General features: G+C 37.3%; 1 protein-coding gene across 1 annotated transcript; it reads right to left on the bottom strand.

Annotated features, from left to right (window-relative positions):
* Positions 1-1,296: 1,296 nt before the first annotated feature.
* pptc7a (protein phosphatase targeting COQ7 a) lies at positions 1,297-12,971 on the bottom strand. Its single transcript, XM_007247186.4, has 6 exons — positions 12,398-12,971; positions 8,832-9,011; positions 5,434-5,632; positions 2,528-2,651; positions 2,309-2,438; positions 1,297-2,191 (listed from the first exon to the last, which is right to left on the bottom strand). The coding sequence occupies exons 1-6, from the start codon at positions 12,597-12,599 to the stop codon at positions 2,133-2,135; spliced, it is 894 nt and encodes a 297-aa protein (XP_007247248.1). The 5' UTR covers positions 12,600-12,971; the 3' UTR covers positions 1,297-2,132.
* Positions 12,972-13,961: the final 990 nt, after the last annotated feature.

The raw sequence follows: 13,961 nt of genomic DNA, 5'->3' as shown, positions 1-13,961 counted from the left end.
AGCGATGTTTAGGTGTAAAAGGGATCTGTGCAATCTGTCATCATTAGCTAAGATGCTTTCACTGCTTTTTACATTCTAATAAACTAATGGGTAACGCACGTTAGCCGTGTTAATCCACGTTTCGTGTAAATTAAGGTTAACTTCAGCACGAGTGAGGGGTTAGTATATAAACACACAGAAAGGAAGCACTTTCCATCTTTTTTCCTAACTCTCACTGTTTCTGTTAGAAAACCCTGAGGGCAGCATTCTCCTCTGTCTTTGTGTTTTATAGTTTTTAACAGATAGAGAGTCTGTTATGCTGGATATTTTACTAAATACAGAAGATTATATAATCTGTCTAGCTGTATTTGAACTGAGCTAAACATTGCTGTTACTGAACTGGAGTTTTAAATACACTTAAGTAATGTAAGTCTAGTCTACTGAAAGCCAGTAATGTTAGTATAAATCTGTACTGCAGTAGAAGTGGATCATTTCAGAAACTTGACTTTATTCCTCCCACCTCCATTATAGGCCACTTTTTTTAAAATATTTAAATGTTAGCTTAATTTAAATGTAAAAAAAACTAAAGGCTCTTATTTAAAAAAACATAAGCAGTAAATTATCTAAAATTACAACAAATAGAAAATAGAAAAACAGTAAAACATATGTAATACATACTTTTTATATGACCAAAATTAAACTAGACTGAAATCTGACTAAAACTAATAATATCCGATAGACTAAAATGTAACTAAAACTATTATACATTTTAGTGAAAAGACTAAGACTGTATCAAAATCACCTGTCAAAATGAACACTGTGATATACTCTTGTATTTTGCTTTATGTAGTTGCCTGCATTCAGGGAGGGGAATGATCTTTTGATTAAATATAATTTTATAAAAATAAATAAAGTGTTATTGCAATTTAAATTAAACAGACATATAATGTAAAGGGTCTTACATATTTTTTAGTTTATATATTTGTCCCCTTTTTAAAATTAATTTAAAAGCTGTACCCACCTGGCAAGATGTTAACATCCTAGTGTCTGTCCACAAGGCTCTGAGCCTGCTAGTGATTTTGTCCATAACTCCCTTATTCTGTCACTTCTGAGTAAAAATAGAAACCTTTAAGTGTAACAGAAAGTGATTTGATTTATATCGTGATACATATCGATATCGGCTGATATGAAAAACTATATCGTAATAAGATTTTTTTCCATATCGCCCAGCCCTACCCACGCATGAAGACTGCCAAAAGTAAGCCAAAAAACGAATGGGAGGCCAAAACAAAGAAAAGGCTATGTTTTTATATCTGTATATGTGTGAGGTGGGCCTTAGCCAAATTGGCTTGACAAGAGACTTCCTTTTAAACTTAACAGGCTCAAATCATAGCAGATGTCTATTAGAGGAACTCATTAGGGGAACCCTCTCCTTTAGGAAGAGCTGATTAGATTTGGGCTGAAGATAAGGCTTTATAAACAGGCCAAACTGATGGTTTGCTGATCTCCCTTGGCTTTGCCATTTGTGCTGGAACATATTTATCCCCATCTCTTCTGTAGACTCCCTAGTGTCAGGTAGTCCAGCACTGGCATAATGGCCATTTTTGTGATAAACCCACTGGTTAATCCTATGCATGTTGCATATCTGCTTAGGAGATGTATCTTATGTTACCATATTGATCTATCATCATCCTGAGCTTTTCTCATTTGTCGGTTTCCAACCCCTCAATCTTTAAAATCTCATTTCTGTTTCACCTCTCTTTAGAAAACTTGCTGATACATGCTAATAGTTCACCATTAAGATTGAAAGCACTGTGAACTGGCACCTGCAGTGCCCTCATGAAAAGCTCTCACGAGTCCAAGAACAGCACAGAGAGATACAATGCTAGCTGACTCATTTTAGTTGGTTCGTATCAAGATCTAAAACTGGACCATTATCTCCTCTGTAGCCAGATGATTAAGGGAAAGGTATTAACTGAAAACAGAATGAGAATGATGAGAAAGATATGCTAAAACCCATGGAAGTGGTTGAGGGTCAGATCCTTGCCAAACAAAGGGGGAAAAAAATCATTAGCCCTCGTCCTGCCAGCAGGAAGCAATGACCACTCCAGTGAACAACAGGAAGACAACAAGAGGAGCTGTCGGAACAAGCATCAATCTGTGTACTCCGCTACAATTGACAGCAGAACCGTGATGTCATCTGGCTTTCCTCCTGAGGAATTAACACAAAGTGAGAAAGAATGCTTTGTTAGACAACCCGTTGGAGTGTCTTGAATCTTAACAAAAAGACAAACAAACAAACAAACAAACATGTTTGATAATTCCTCACCTCTCACATTAAGTCCATTGTCATTGGCAAATTGCGCAAACGGGGACATGTAATTAGGGTCATATGCCAAAACATGGGCCTGCTCAGCAATGCTCTTTGCTGTCTGCTGGATGCTCTCATAGTTTGTGTACTAAAACACAGAACATCATAACATTAGCTCTCCACTCAGAATGTTCAGATAACATTATATAAATTGCTATCAAGAGGTAAGGCCGATACCTTGAGCTTTTTGAGTTCCTGTAGGATCATGTAGTCTGGCATGTTGTCAAAGAGTCCGTCTGTTGCTGTGAGGATGATGTCTCCTAGCTGAACATCAAAAGATGAGCTGTCCGCAGCTTCAGGACTACAAGAGAAGATGGACATAAGATGTTACTGGACTGAATCTTTGATGAAAACAGATCTTTGAACATTCTTTTGAAGAAGTCTTTTTATTTAGCTTGTGGCAACTGTGTCGTGTCTAAATACTGTATAATAATTTGTTACATCAGGGTCTAGAAGTGTAAATAACATAATAGTTTCCCATTCCCTTCCACTGTATTCTACACTTAGTACATTAGTAGTTACAGGTGAGTAACCTCCTCCACCTAACCGCTAAGTTACTGTGGCCGTTTATGATCTGATCAGCAAAAATTGACACCACACCTAACTTTCTTCTTACAAATACTCTAATCTTCCATATTCATATACATAATCAACTACGGCACAAGCTTGTAAAGGGGTGCACCAGGTAGACACCACCCTTTGTTTGTGTTTTGCTAAATTAGACCCAAAACACCTCACAAATATGAAGCCGTAAAATTTACACATTATACATATAATAAATTTATAATAATTTTCATTTGGTACAATTTCATACTCTGAGGTATTTAATTTGATTTTTACATAATTCAAATACATGTTCTTTATATTATTTTTATTTTAAATAAAATGATCTCCACTGCTTTAATTAAACAGAATTTTCAAAAACATCATCTCTTTTTTCATCTCGTTTATTAGCCTAAAACAGTTTCAGAAACAGATGCCACTTGTTTGCTCTGATCACACTCACTAAATGTGTTAAAAATGGTGACACTTTTAACACTTTCCTTTTTAAAGTGTAAACACCAAGGTACTGACAGTACACATGGTTTGGATCTCACTGTTACAAGTACAGAACGACAGGGTTTATATATATTAAAAAAAACATAGACGAACCCAAAGAACTCAATAGACGAACCAAGGATTTTTCCCATATAATTAAAACAATGGCAATGGTGCTACCCAGGTCCACCTAGTGCTATCTAGTCCCCCTAAGATAGATTATACAGCCTGCCTTGTGTTAATTACGCAGTAAAGTGTAAATATTAGCACACCCAAAAACACAGACAGCTACAGCCAGAAAGAACAATTCTAACTCCAGAATATTGGCCCACCATAGCAATACTGCTAAACCACCACAGTTCCCACAATATTATACAAAATTAATCAGCTAATGCCGTGCGAGTTCATTCATTGCAAGGTTATATATACACTTGGTAATTAATTAGTAAATATAGGCTCAGCCGTTTGGTTGCCTGGTCTGCCACTAAGCACAGGATCTGTGATCCCTGTACCATAAATATAAATACACATACCATCACACTCTTAGTAGACATGGAATTTTATTTTTTGTTAATTTGTCTGTAACAAACCATCTACAAGCAAACATTTACTAGCAATTTCAGAAACAAAGACTTTTAATTGTGCATAACATGTCCTTTTGTTCACTTAAGCAGAACTGCAAATGGCACCTAAACAGTTCAACAACATGTAATTTAGCAAGCAGCAATTGTTTCATTTTTAGTTTTCTGGTGTACTAAAGAACCTCTTGAGAATCTATCAATCAAATCTATCAAGTTCTTGACTAAATCCACAGTATGAGCTTGCAGGGTTCATCAAACATGCAAAGCAATTCAGACAGTTCAATTTATGAAATTGACCTTCCTCAGAAGTACTCAGAAACTGTTTAATACAAGGATTGTTGGCTGTGACATATTCTACCTGTGCTGAAGTGTCTAGTTCAATTCTTGAAAGGTCACCAACTCTAAAAACATTAGCTGTGTCTGTTCGTCTGCCAGCCTACTCATGCTGCTGAGCATGCTCTTCATTTTTTAGATTTGTACTGTTCCTGAATTTTTAACAAAGAGAAATGGAGCAGATTAAAGTATTATAGATTAGACAGCATCTGGCTGCAATTCATTCTTTCTACTGGCTCACCTAACTAAGGGCAAAGGCAGATCATATAAAGACTGGTCTTGTAAGCAAATGTCAAAAATACGGTAAGGTTTTCCATTTTATTAATGCTCCAAAACTTTACCTATGGTACTGGACATTGGATTTTTTAATAGTTTTTAAAGTTTGGATCAAATTTAGATGTTCGTTCCTCTTTGCAGGCTTAAGAGCATGCTAAAAAGCGGTGTATTTTAGGAGATTAGCATGCAGGTTCAGATGGCTAAACACCAGAACACGTGATAGGCTCAAAATAATTACTCGTTAAAAAGTACAACAGAAAAAAAAAATGCTACAAGTAGAGAAACGGGATTGGTTGATATGGAGAAGGCCTCTAGTCCGCCCCTGTGTGCGATTAGACTTTGGACGAACACTGCCCATGGCAACTATCCAGCACACACTGGCTCCCTCCCTGTCCATTAAAATTCCCTTGGTGATCAGACACAGCATGGCCCTTGGCACTCTACTGGAACGCAGAACATGGAGCACATGGACATGGTGTTACTCTCGTACTCTGCGGAATTGTTTTCATACATCATGGTGTTCCTTGAGAGCAAGATTAAGTTCTCTTGTATCATGAAAAACGACAAAACATAAAAAAAAAGAAAGAAAGCCAAAAAAAAAAAAAAAAAAAAAACAATACAGCTGAACTGTATTGTTTAGCATTCAGTGTTTAAACAGTGATTCATTTCCCACCAGTGGGAGACAGTAATCCAGTGAAGTTAACAATAACCAAACTCTCAGCATGAGCAGTTAATCAAGCCCTGCTTCTACCAGCAAGGATTATGTCTTATTCATGCCACCTCTCAGCAGGCACTGCTGTGTCTGCTTCATTACCAGAGTTAAATAAGAGACAGAAACTGAAATATACGTCTTACCTGTCACTAAGGACAGAGCCCTCTGCCTCCGGGGGAGCAATTGAAAGCTGGAAGGGGGTATTAAAATAGTGCTGTTGCTCATCGGACCTGTGAACTACTTCTCCTCCTCGAACAACCAGGAAACCTGAGTCACCCAGGTTCGCTGTGTGAAGCCGATGGCTTTGTCTGTCCAGCACCACTATACAAGCTGTGCTGCTTCCTGTTGAGACAGAACACAAACGTCTGTTTAAGCACAAACTTAAAAAAAAAAAAAAACATTTAATATGTTAATGTTAATATGAATATTAATGCCACAAAAGTAACTGGCAACAACACCCACAACTGACATCAGTACATTAAAATGAATTTTCACCCTAAAACGAATCAATGTTAGTTAGCTGCAGATGCTGTAAATAATGTACATCGAAATATAGGATGTATGGTAAAAAAAAAAAATCATAAGTCAAGTCAATACTATAAAATAGTTGTGCCAGATCATATACACAATAAGCCACTTTTTTAATGATTAAAAAACTCCATATTGTGATAAGCAGTACATTTTGTTTTGCTGTTTACTGTGAAGCTTTGAGGGTACTTTTTTATATAATTGTTTGGTTTGCAGTTTATATGCATGCACTTAATATTCTATTGTATTTTATGCAACTTAGTGTTTGTATGTTACAGACAAATACAGCTCTGGAATAAATTAAGAGACCACTCCAGTTTCTGAATAAGTTTCTCTGATTTTACTTTTTACAGTTATATGTTTGAGTAAAATGAACATAGTTTATAAAATAAAACAACTATCTTGGCATGTTCTCCTCTTTATGCCACTCCTGGTGCATAAAATTCAAGCAGTTCAGCTTGGTTTGTTGGCCTGTGATCATCCATCTTCCTCTTGATTATATTCCAGAGGTGTTAAATTTTGTAAAATCAAAGAAACTTATACATTTTATGTGATCTCTAGCTGTATACTGATATTGGATTTTGTCCAGCCCTAATTTGAATGATAAACCCTGTGCAATGGTTTAAAACATCCTATAGTAGTGCAGTGCTCCACTACGTATTTGAATACAACCAAAAAGTACAAAAATACGGCTACACCCCACTTCCCATGACTCATCTTGCCCATAAACTGCCCTCTGCATGGTCGTAACTGCAAGGTGGCATTATATAAGATGACTCACGCTGGTAAAACAATTGGAATGTTTTATATTTCCCCCAGTCACAGACCATCCAAAAAACAACTACTGCACAAGTCAGTAAAAACAGCCTAAATGAAGCCTTCCCTCTTGATTGGCACGAAATGGAAAACTACAGGCCTGGAATGCAGTCTCCATTCCCTACGTACACCGTGTACTGGTCTGTTTTATCACACATGCTGGTGCATGCAGAAGATGGCAAAGAAATATCTGCATGGAATCTCCTTTTCCTTTGGGAAGAAGTTCAGTCTTATACTGCGTTTCATTTATCTTGAAAGTTGGATGTTGGAACAGGGAATGACGTCACAACAGAGTTGAGTGCATTCCAGCTAAAGATAACTTCAGATAACTGCAGCGAGCTTAAGACTTTGGAGTTTACCACAACTGGTTTAAACTTTTCTGTTAAGCATTCTAAACACATCCCTTTGATCAAATATTATACAGTGTTTAGCACAACAAAACACAATGAAACTGCTGATTGTATGATGTATAATATCATGTTCTGCTATTCTGTATTGCTTCCCCAAACAGTATTGATATTTAATTAATAATTTACGTGCAAAACTATTTGGCAGACAATGGTTTTCTTTGTGATCTATTTAACCCTTTAAACACGTTTGTTTTAGGCCCACACTTCCTCAATAAAACACCTTACATTACTTTCACAAGGAGTCATGTCACAATTTCAAGTTAACTAAATGGTTACCATACAACTCAAAATAGTTTTTTTCTTTAGGATTAATATCTAAATCATTAACCTAGGGTTTAGGGGTAAGATCTATGTCTGTGTAAGGGTGTTTTCACACCAGCACTATTTGGTCCAGTTTAGACTTTGGTTTGTTTGTACTCTTGGTGTGGTTCGTTTGGGTAATCACACTCAGGAGCGGACCAAAACACGCGCGCCTTTAGCTGCAAGAGGAGGTGGTGTCAGTCTGGTTACAAATAAACTCCAGAGCAGTTTGTTTGTGGTGAAACTTGATTCAGTCTAAATTCAACCCAGCTATCAAAAATACTCCTCATATTTAAACTAAAAGGCTGTTCATGTGTTAATTGAACCTGATTAATTACCCAGATAATTAATACAGCTATAAACAAATGCTGTATCTGCTGCTGCTACTCCATGCTAAGCTGTTTTCACACTAAACGTAGTATGTGCAGCACTCGCCTCTCGTGTTTGCATGACTCTGCATACCGATGCAACTGTCAATTTTCAGCGCTAAGTGTTAAAGAAGCCTCAGACTGCACGAATACAGCTCTAAAAAAAACAAGAGAGCACTTAAAAATGATGATTTCTAATTTAACCAAATTGAGGAAGATGAATGATCACAAGCCATCAAACCAAGATGAATTGCTTAAATTGCACCAGGAGTGGCATAAACTTATCCAAAAGCAGTGTGTAAGACTGGTGGAGAGCATGCCAAAATGCATGAAAACTCTGATTAAAAAACAGGGTTATAGAATAAAACAACAACAATTTTACTTAAACATATACCTATAAAAAGCAAAATCAGAGAAACTGATTCAGAAACTGAAATAGTCTCTTGATTTTTTTTAGAGCTGTATATGTGCTGGTCTAGAACACTGAACCTTCTTGTTATATTTACTTTCTTGCTCTGCTGATAGACAGACTAATCAGAGAAGACATTGTGCTTGCGTGGTTTGTTGGGTTGCAGTTTAGATTTGTGACTGTGTGAAAACAAACCAAACCGTGGGGTAAAGCGCTTCAAGTAAACAAAACCTGTTTTCATACGATAGTTTCAAATTAGTTTTTTTTTATGCAATCTCACCTTGCATACAGCATAATAATAAATATCTATTAAATAGTAATTCTGGTGTCATGATATGCATCATATCGCCTGTTTCTTGCCAATACAAAGTCTTACTTCCGACACTCTGAGTAGAAGGTCTGAATTGTGGGGGTGAAATGTCCCACTTAGACATTCTGACACCTAAATTTAAATGGAATGCAGCATTAGATTCAGGAGTCACAACTGTGGGAAGCCATTCTCTGACTCATACAGTAATGAAAACCTGCTCTCTATACAGACTTAAATTACAGTGCTCGAAGAAACCCGCTCCGACTCAAAGAAGGTCAAATTGCAAGTGAAGTGTGTAGGCAGTGTTTCTCTCTAAAAATATTTTTCAAACAGGACAAGTGGGATTCTGGCTTCATCTACACTGTGTCTACATCCTGTACGCCTTGTACTGAACACTCACCTAGTAGAGGTACTTTGTTTTGAAGAAGCTCATAGTAGCTGGTGGTAAGGATCCCCACTGGGTTACTGGGTACAAAACGTCCCTCTTTCACCAGCCTCTCACATGTCCTCATTAATGTTGCAGAAAACTGTGAGGGGTCTACTCCGTAATCACGCCAACCACCAACACCATCAGCCACACCTACAGGAGAAAAAAAAAGGAGTCAGAAACATAACGTTCCTATGTCAGATTGCCTACGATGGTGTCCAAGAACAACAGTGATTGTGACGCCCCACATTAATGCCCTTCACAGCAGAAGAACAACTCTGTTGGCACAAATGCAGGAAGCTGGCTTTGGAAAGAATACAGGACAAGTGTATTTTGTAGGAACTCTGGGACATCAGTCAAGCAAGAAGCTTAAATATTCTAATGGTCACAATTAACTGGTGAAAGCCCGAGGCCTTTGCAACAGCCTAAAAATGTCTTGCCCATTATTTTAATTGGTTCACAAATGAGAAAGGAGATTTCCATACACAGTCAGCCCACCAAATTGGTGCCTGACAGTGATAATGGCAAGTCTCTTTTTGTGTGACCATACAAGGCAAGTCCTTTTGTATATTCAGTCTGCTTCTTCTCAAGAGCTTGACAGCATCTCTTGGACGTGGCCTAAAACAGCTAGGCCGTGTGCCAGCTATGGACCAAAATCAAAGCTTGTAAAACAGACTGGGTAAAAAAATAGAGAGATCTAAACTTATATCCTTTTAAACTTGCAATTGTTTCTATTTTACTTTAGATATCCTGAAATATTTAACTCCCACCAGCTTACTACCACCAACTTACATGCTTCCTGTAGGCAATTAAGTGCATAAAGTTCCCCTATTTTAACTGGATTAACTTGCTTTATATAAGAAGAATTAAAGTACAAGCCAAGTAGGTCCACATGTGTTGACATTTGTGTTTGTTACCTTACTGACCTGCTTCAGTTAGCTACTCACCATTACTAGTGCAGCTAAATACAATTTAGAGGTTTCCATGCTACAGTTAAAAAAGTGCTTGAATGAACAACCTCAAAATAATATTAGGTAAAAAAAAAATGAGTTCTTATCGGTCATGGCGGTGATGAGTAGTTAGATTAAGTTTATCGAACTGAAGTTTTCAAACTGTATGGGATGCAATGATGTGGGAATTCTAGGCCAATGCCATCTGCCAATGCCAACATCAAGAATGATATACATTTACTGGGAGGAACAGGCGAGTTTTTAAGTTTGGTTATAAATGGACACCATTATCACATAATGCAGTGCCAAATGGAAAGGGATGAGATGCTGGAACAGTACCTATATAGTCCAATGTATAGGGTCATTGGCAGGACTCCTTCCTAGAAGTGTATTGGTCACAATTATGGAATGATCTAATGAGGCTTTATGGTAATGTCACAAAACTCAAGCTTTTTAATTTCTTCACATAAATAAACTAGAATTATAAAAAGTGACATTTTAATACAAACTCTGAATCACTGTTGTGAAGGATTTGTTATCCGGCAATTTCGTGATGCTATCCCCAAACAACAAAAAATATTAAATAGCTGTATAATATTTCTATGAGCCTAAAAATAATATTACCAAACTTTAGCTCATAACAAAGGCATTCAACTTCTAACTTAAAAACTATACAACAAAATGTTAGGTTTGACTGAACTAGAATTAGATCATTTTATTTTAAAGAACTGTTTCAACAAATAGATTATATCTGCTAGTTGGGTAGCTGACCACAGTGTTCTGTCTATTTTTGCCACCTTGTCAAAACGTGCTCCTACAGTGGATATTTACAAGTGAAGCTGCTTGTATAAAACAGGTGGTAGCATAATTGACAGGTTTAAAAAATAATATCAGAGAGCGCTCCCAGCAAACGTCTAGGTAGACGTTAAGATAGGTGTTTACACTTTGTAACACGTACAGTGTTAGATGGTAAAACAGACCAGAGGAAAACATTTATAAAATAATTGTGGGCATACGCAAAGCTGCTATGTAGTGTAAATTGCTAGGTAGCACAAATCGACAGAACACCTGCCTATAAATCGATAATTTAGCTCGTGATAGCATTAGCTGCTGCTTTGCTGCTATGGTTGTTATGATGTCGCTGCTGTTATAGCTATGGGCAGAAAATATTAGTTTGCCTTTTACAGTTACATTTTAGTAAATTTCGAAATCTAACAAACGTTTTCAAATGCACGTATGTATATAATTTAGCAAGCGTTTTTCCAGCTAGCTAATCAAGAGTGGCTGTCTGTCGTTACACAACGATGTTGTGGCAGAACAGAAAAGACAATTGTTCTAACAAGACATTATTAGCGTTAGCGAGCTGGCATAGAGGTGGGTAGTCCAGGTACGGAATGTAAAAATCCGTCACAGGATTTTGTTCCAACTGCCTGTGCGGCACTGCTGCAGCTGAGATGCCCACGCAGTTTAAACAAAATCATGGAACGGAGCTTTACATTCCGGAGCTGGACTTCCTACCTGTACTGGGCTGGCTAGCTTAGCACTAGCATTCTGAACATTAAACCAGGCCACAAATACAAAGCTAGGGTTAGAGCTAATGACTGTTAATGACTCAATCTAACCGCTAGCCTACCTAGCTAAATATGTAGTGAATATAACAGCCTATTTGTGGTAGTTAATGCTGATTACACTGGAAAGCATTTCGATAAACCCTGGAAACGGAACTAGATTGGCTAACCTAGTTAGCCAGCTAGCTAGCTTTATAGCTAACTACACATGCTAGGTTAGCTATAGTTGCCTTTGCCAGCTATAAGTTGAGCATAGCAACGGATGCAACCATACACAGTGTAGCTAACACACTATTCTTAGCATAGGTTGCTAAAGTGAAAAGTGGAATACAAAATTAATTAAATTAATAGGTTAATAAATAAAAACAACTAGGGGAAATATTTTTTGAGTAAATATAAGACAATAGCTCAAGAAACTAACTAATTAACTATAGCTGCATTTGTTAGTTAGTTAGCTATCTATGTTACTAATTAACCACTTACCTATCTAGCTAATAAGTTGGGTATAACTACATAAATTGCAGACCTAAGCTAGCAATATGTGCAAACATACAATGTCAAACACACTGTAACGTTACTCAACATATGTTGCTCAAGGGAAAAGTGAAATACAAAATTAATCAAATAAATAGGTTATTAAATAAAAAAAAACGTGGGGATTTTTTAGTGAAAAGAAGAAAATAGCTCAAGAAGATAACTAATTAACTACAGCTACATTAGCTAGTTAGTTAGGTTAGCTAGGTTAACTTTGTATGTACGAATTACCTGCTTGCCTAGCTAGCTAATATGTTAGGTAAGTTACATAAATTGCAGACTTAAGCTAGCAACATATGCAAACATACAAAGTATAACACACCATTCTTAACATATGTAAAAGGGGAAAATTGTAATACAAAATAAATACATAAGGTAAAAAAATGGAAAATGTTTTTTGAAAAAGGAAAAAAATAAAAAGCATTTACAGCTGTAATTACAGCTGCATTAGCTGGCTATGTTAACTACTAAACCTAAGCTAACTTACCTAGTACATCCGCAGATCTGTGTCTGGCAATGAAACAGGCGTCATCGCCGTAGCACATGCCTTTCTTAAAAATCCCCTTTCGGAAGTCCTTCCCGTACCCAAAGCTCGCCGACACCAGGCTGTAATCGCGGCTGTCGGTCTGAGAGAGGCCGCCGATCACAGCCCTGGCGACCAGTCTACCGTAGGACAGTACGGACAACATCACCCGAGCGGCAGCAGCCCCACCTGAACCGACCTGCTCCCGGGGCTCGCCTACCAACTGACCACGACCACAGTCCACACGGCTCAGTCCCGCAGCTCGCGCTGGATAATAACACAGTGTCCTGATCAGGAGCGCGAGCGGAGCGTCCCAGTAATAACCTCCACCGCAAAGCAACCTCCACAGACAAGACGATCCTCCTCTTCTCTTTCTCAGTCAGAAACACTTTAACCTACATACTCTAACACTCCAGCGGTGTCCCCAGTCCTCTAAACGCCTCCAAACACCGAGAAAGCCGCGCTGAGCTCCATCGCCCCGGTGCTCCGTGCTCGGTCGGTGTGCTAGCGGCTGGCCCGCTGCTGCTGCTCGCTCCCGAGAAAAACCACTACTCGGGTCTTGTGACTGCCGTGACGTCGCTGCCGCTTACGCAACGGCTTTTCATGGACCGCCTGCACGCGCTGACTTTTACTTACAGTCGACCTCTGGCACAGCAGACCACCTTCATACAGAAGCCCACTCCTGCCACCTAACATATAAACATACATCACGGGTTTCACTAATTTAGTAAAATGCTATCTATTTTTTATATACTAAGTCCTTATTTTAGTATGATATCTTGTTTTAAGATGCTATCTCATTATTTTGAGATGCTAATTCGTTATTTAAGATGCTATCCCATTATTCTGAGATACTAAGTCGTTATTCTTGATGTGCTATATTTTTCTGAGATGCTATCTTATTATTTTGATATGCTATTTTATTATTTTGAGATACTAAGTCATTGTTTTAATATGCTATCTCTATTCTAAGATGCTAACTCAGTATTTTGAGATGCTAACTTATTATTTTGAGTCACTAAGCTCTTATTTTGATATGATATTTTACTCTGAGATGCTATCATAATATTCTGAGATGTTATCTTATTATTTTGAGATGGTAAGTCGTTATTTGAGATACCATTTCATTATTTTAAGATACTAACCCATTTTTTTCGAAATACTAAGTCCTTATTTTGATATCTTTGCTATCTTATTATTTTGGGAAGCTAAGTCGTTATTTTGATGCTATTTCATTATTTTGAGATATTAAGTCATTGCTTTGATATGCTACCTCGTTATTGTGAGACACTAAGAGGTTATCTTGCGATACCAAGCCCTTATTGTAACATGTTATTTTACTCTGAGATGCTATCTCTTTATTTGGAGATGCTAATTCGTTATTTTAAAATACTAAATCATTATTTTGAGATACTAAGTCGTTATTTTTGAAATGCCTTGCATTATTTTGAGATGCCATCTCATTATTTTTAAACTAATAGTAGAATGCAATAAGCTATTTAAAGTCTTTTTAAATTCCAAAAACAAA

Source organism: Astyanax mexicanus, chromosome 12 (assembly GCF_023375975.1).
Source record: "Astyanax mexicanus isolate ESR-SI-001 chromosome 12, AstMex3_surface, whole genome shotgun sequence".
NCBI lineage: Eukaryota > Metazoa > Chordata > Actinopteri > Characiformes > Acestrorhamphidae > Astyanax > Astyanax mexicanus.
This window is presented reverse-complemented; position numbering and strand designations above follow the sequence as displayed.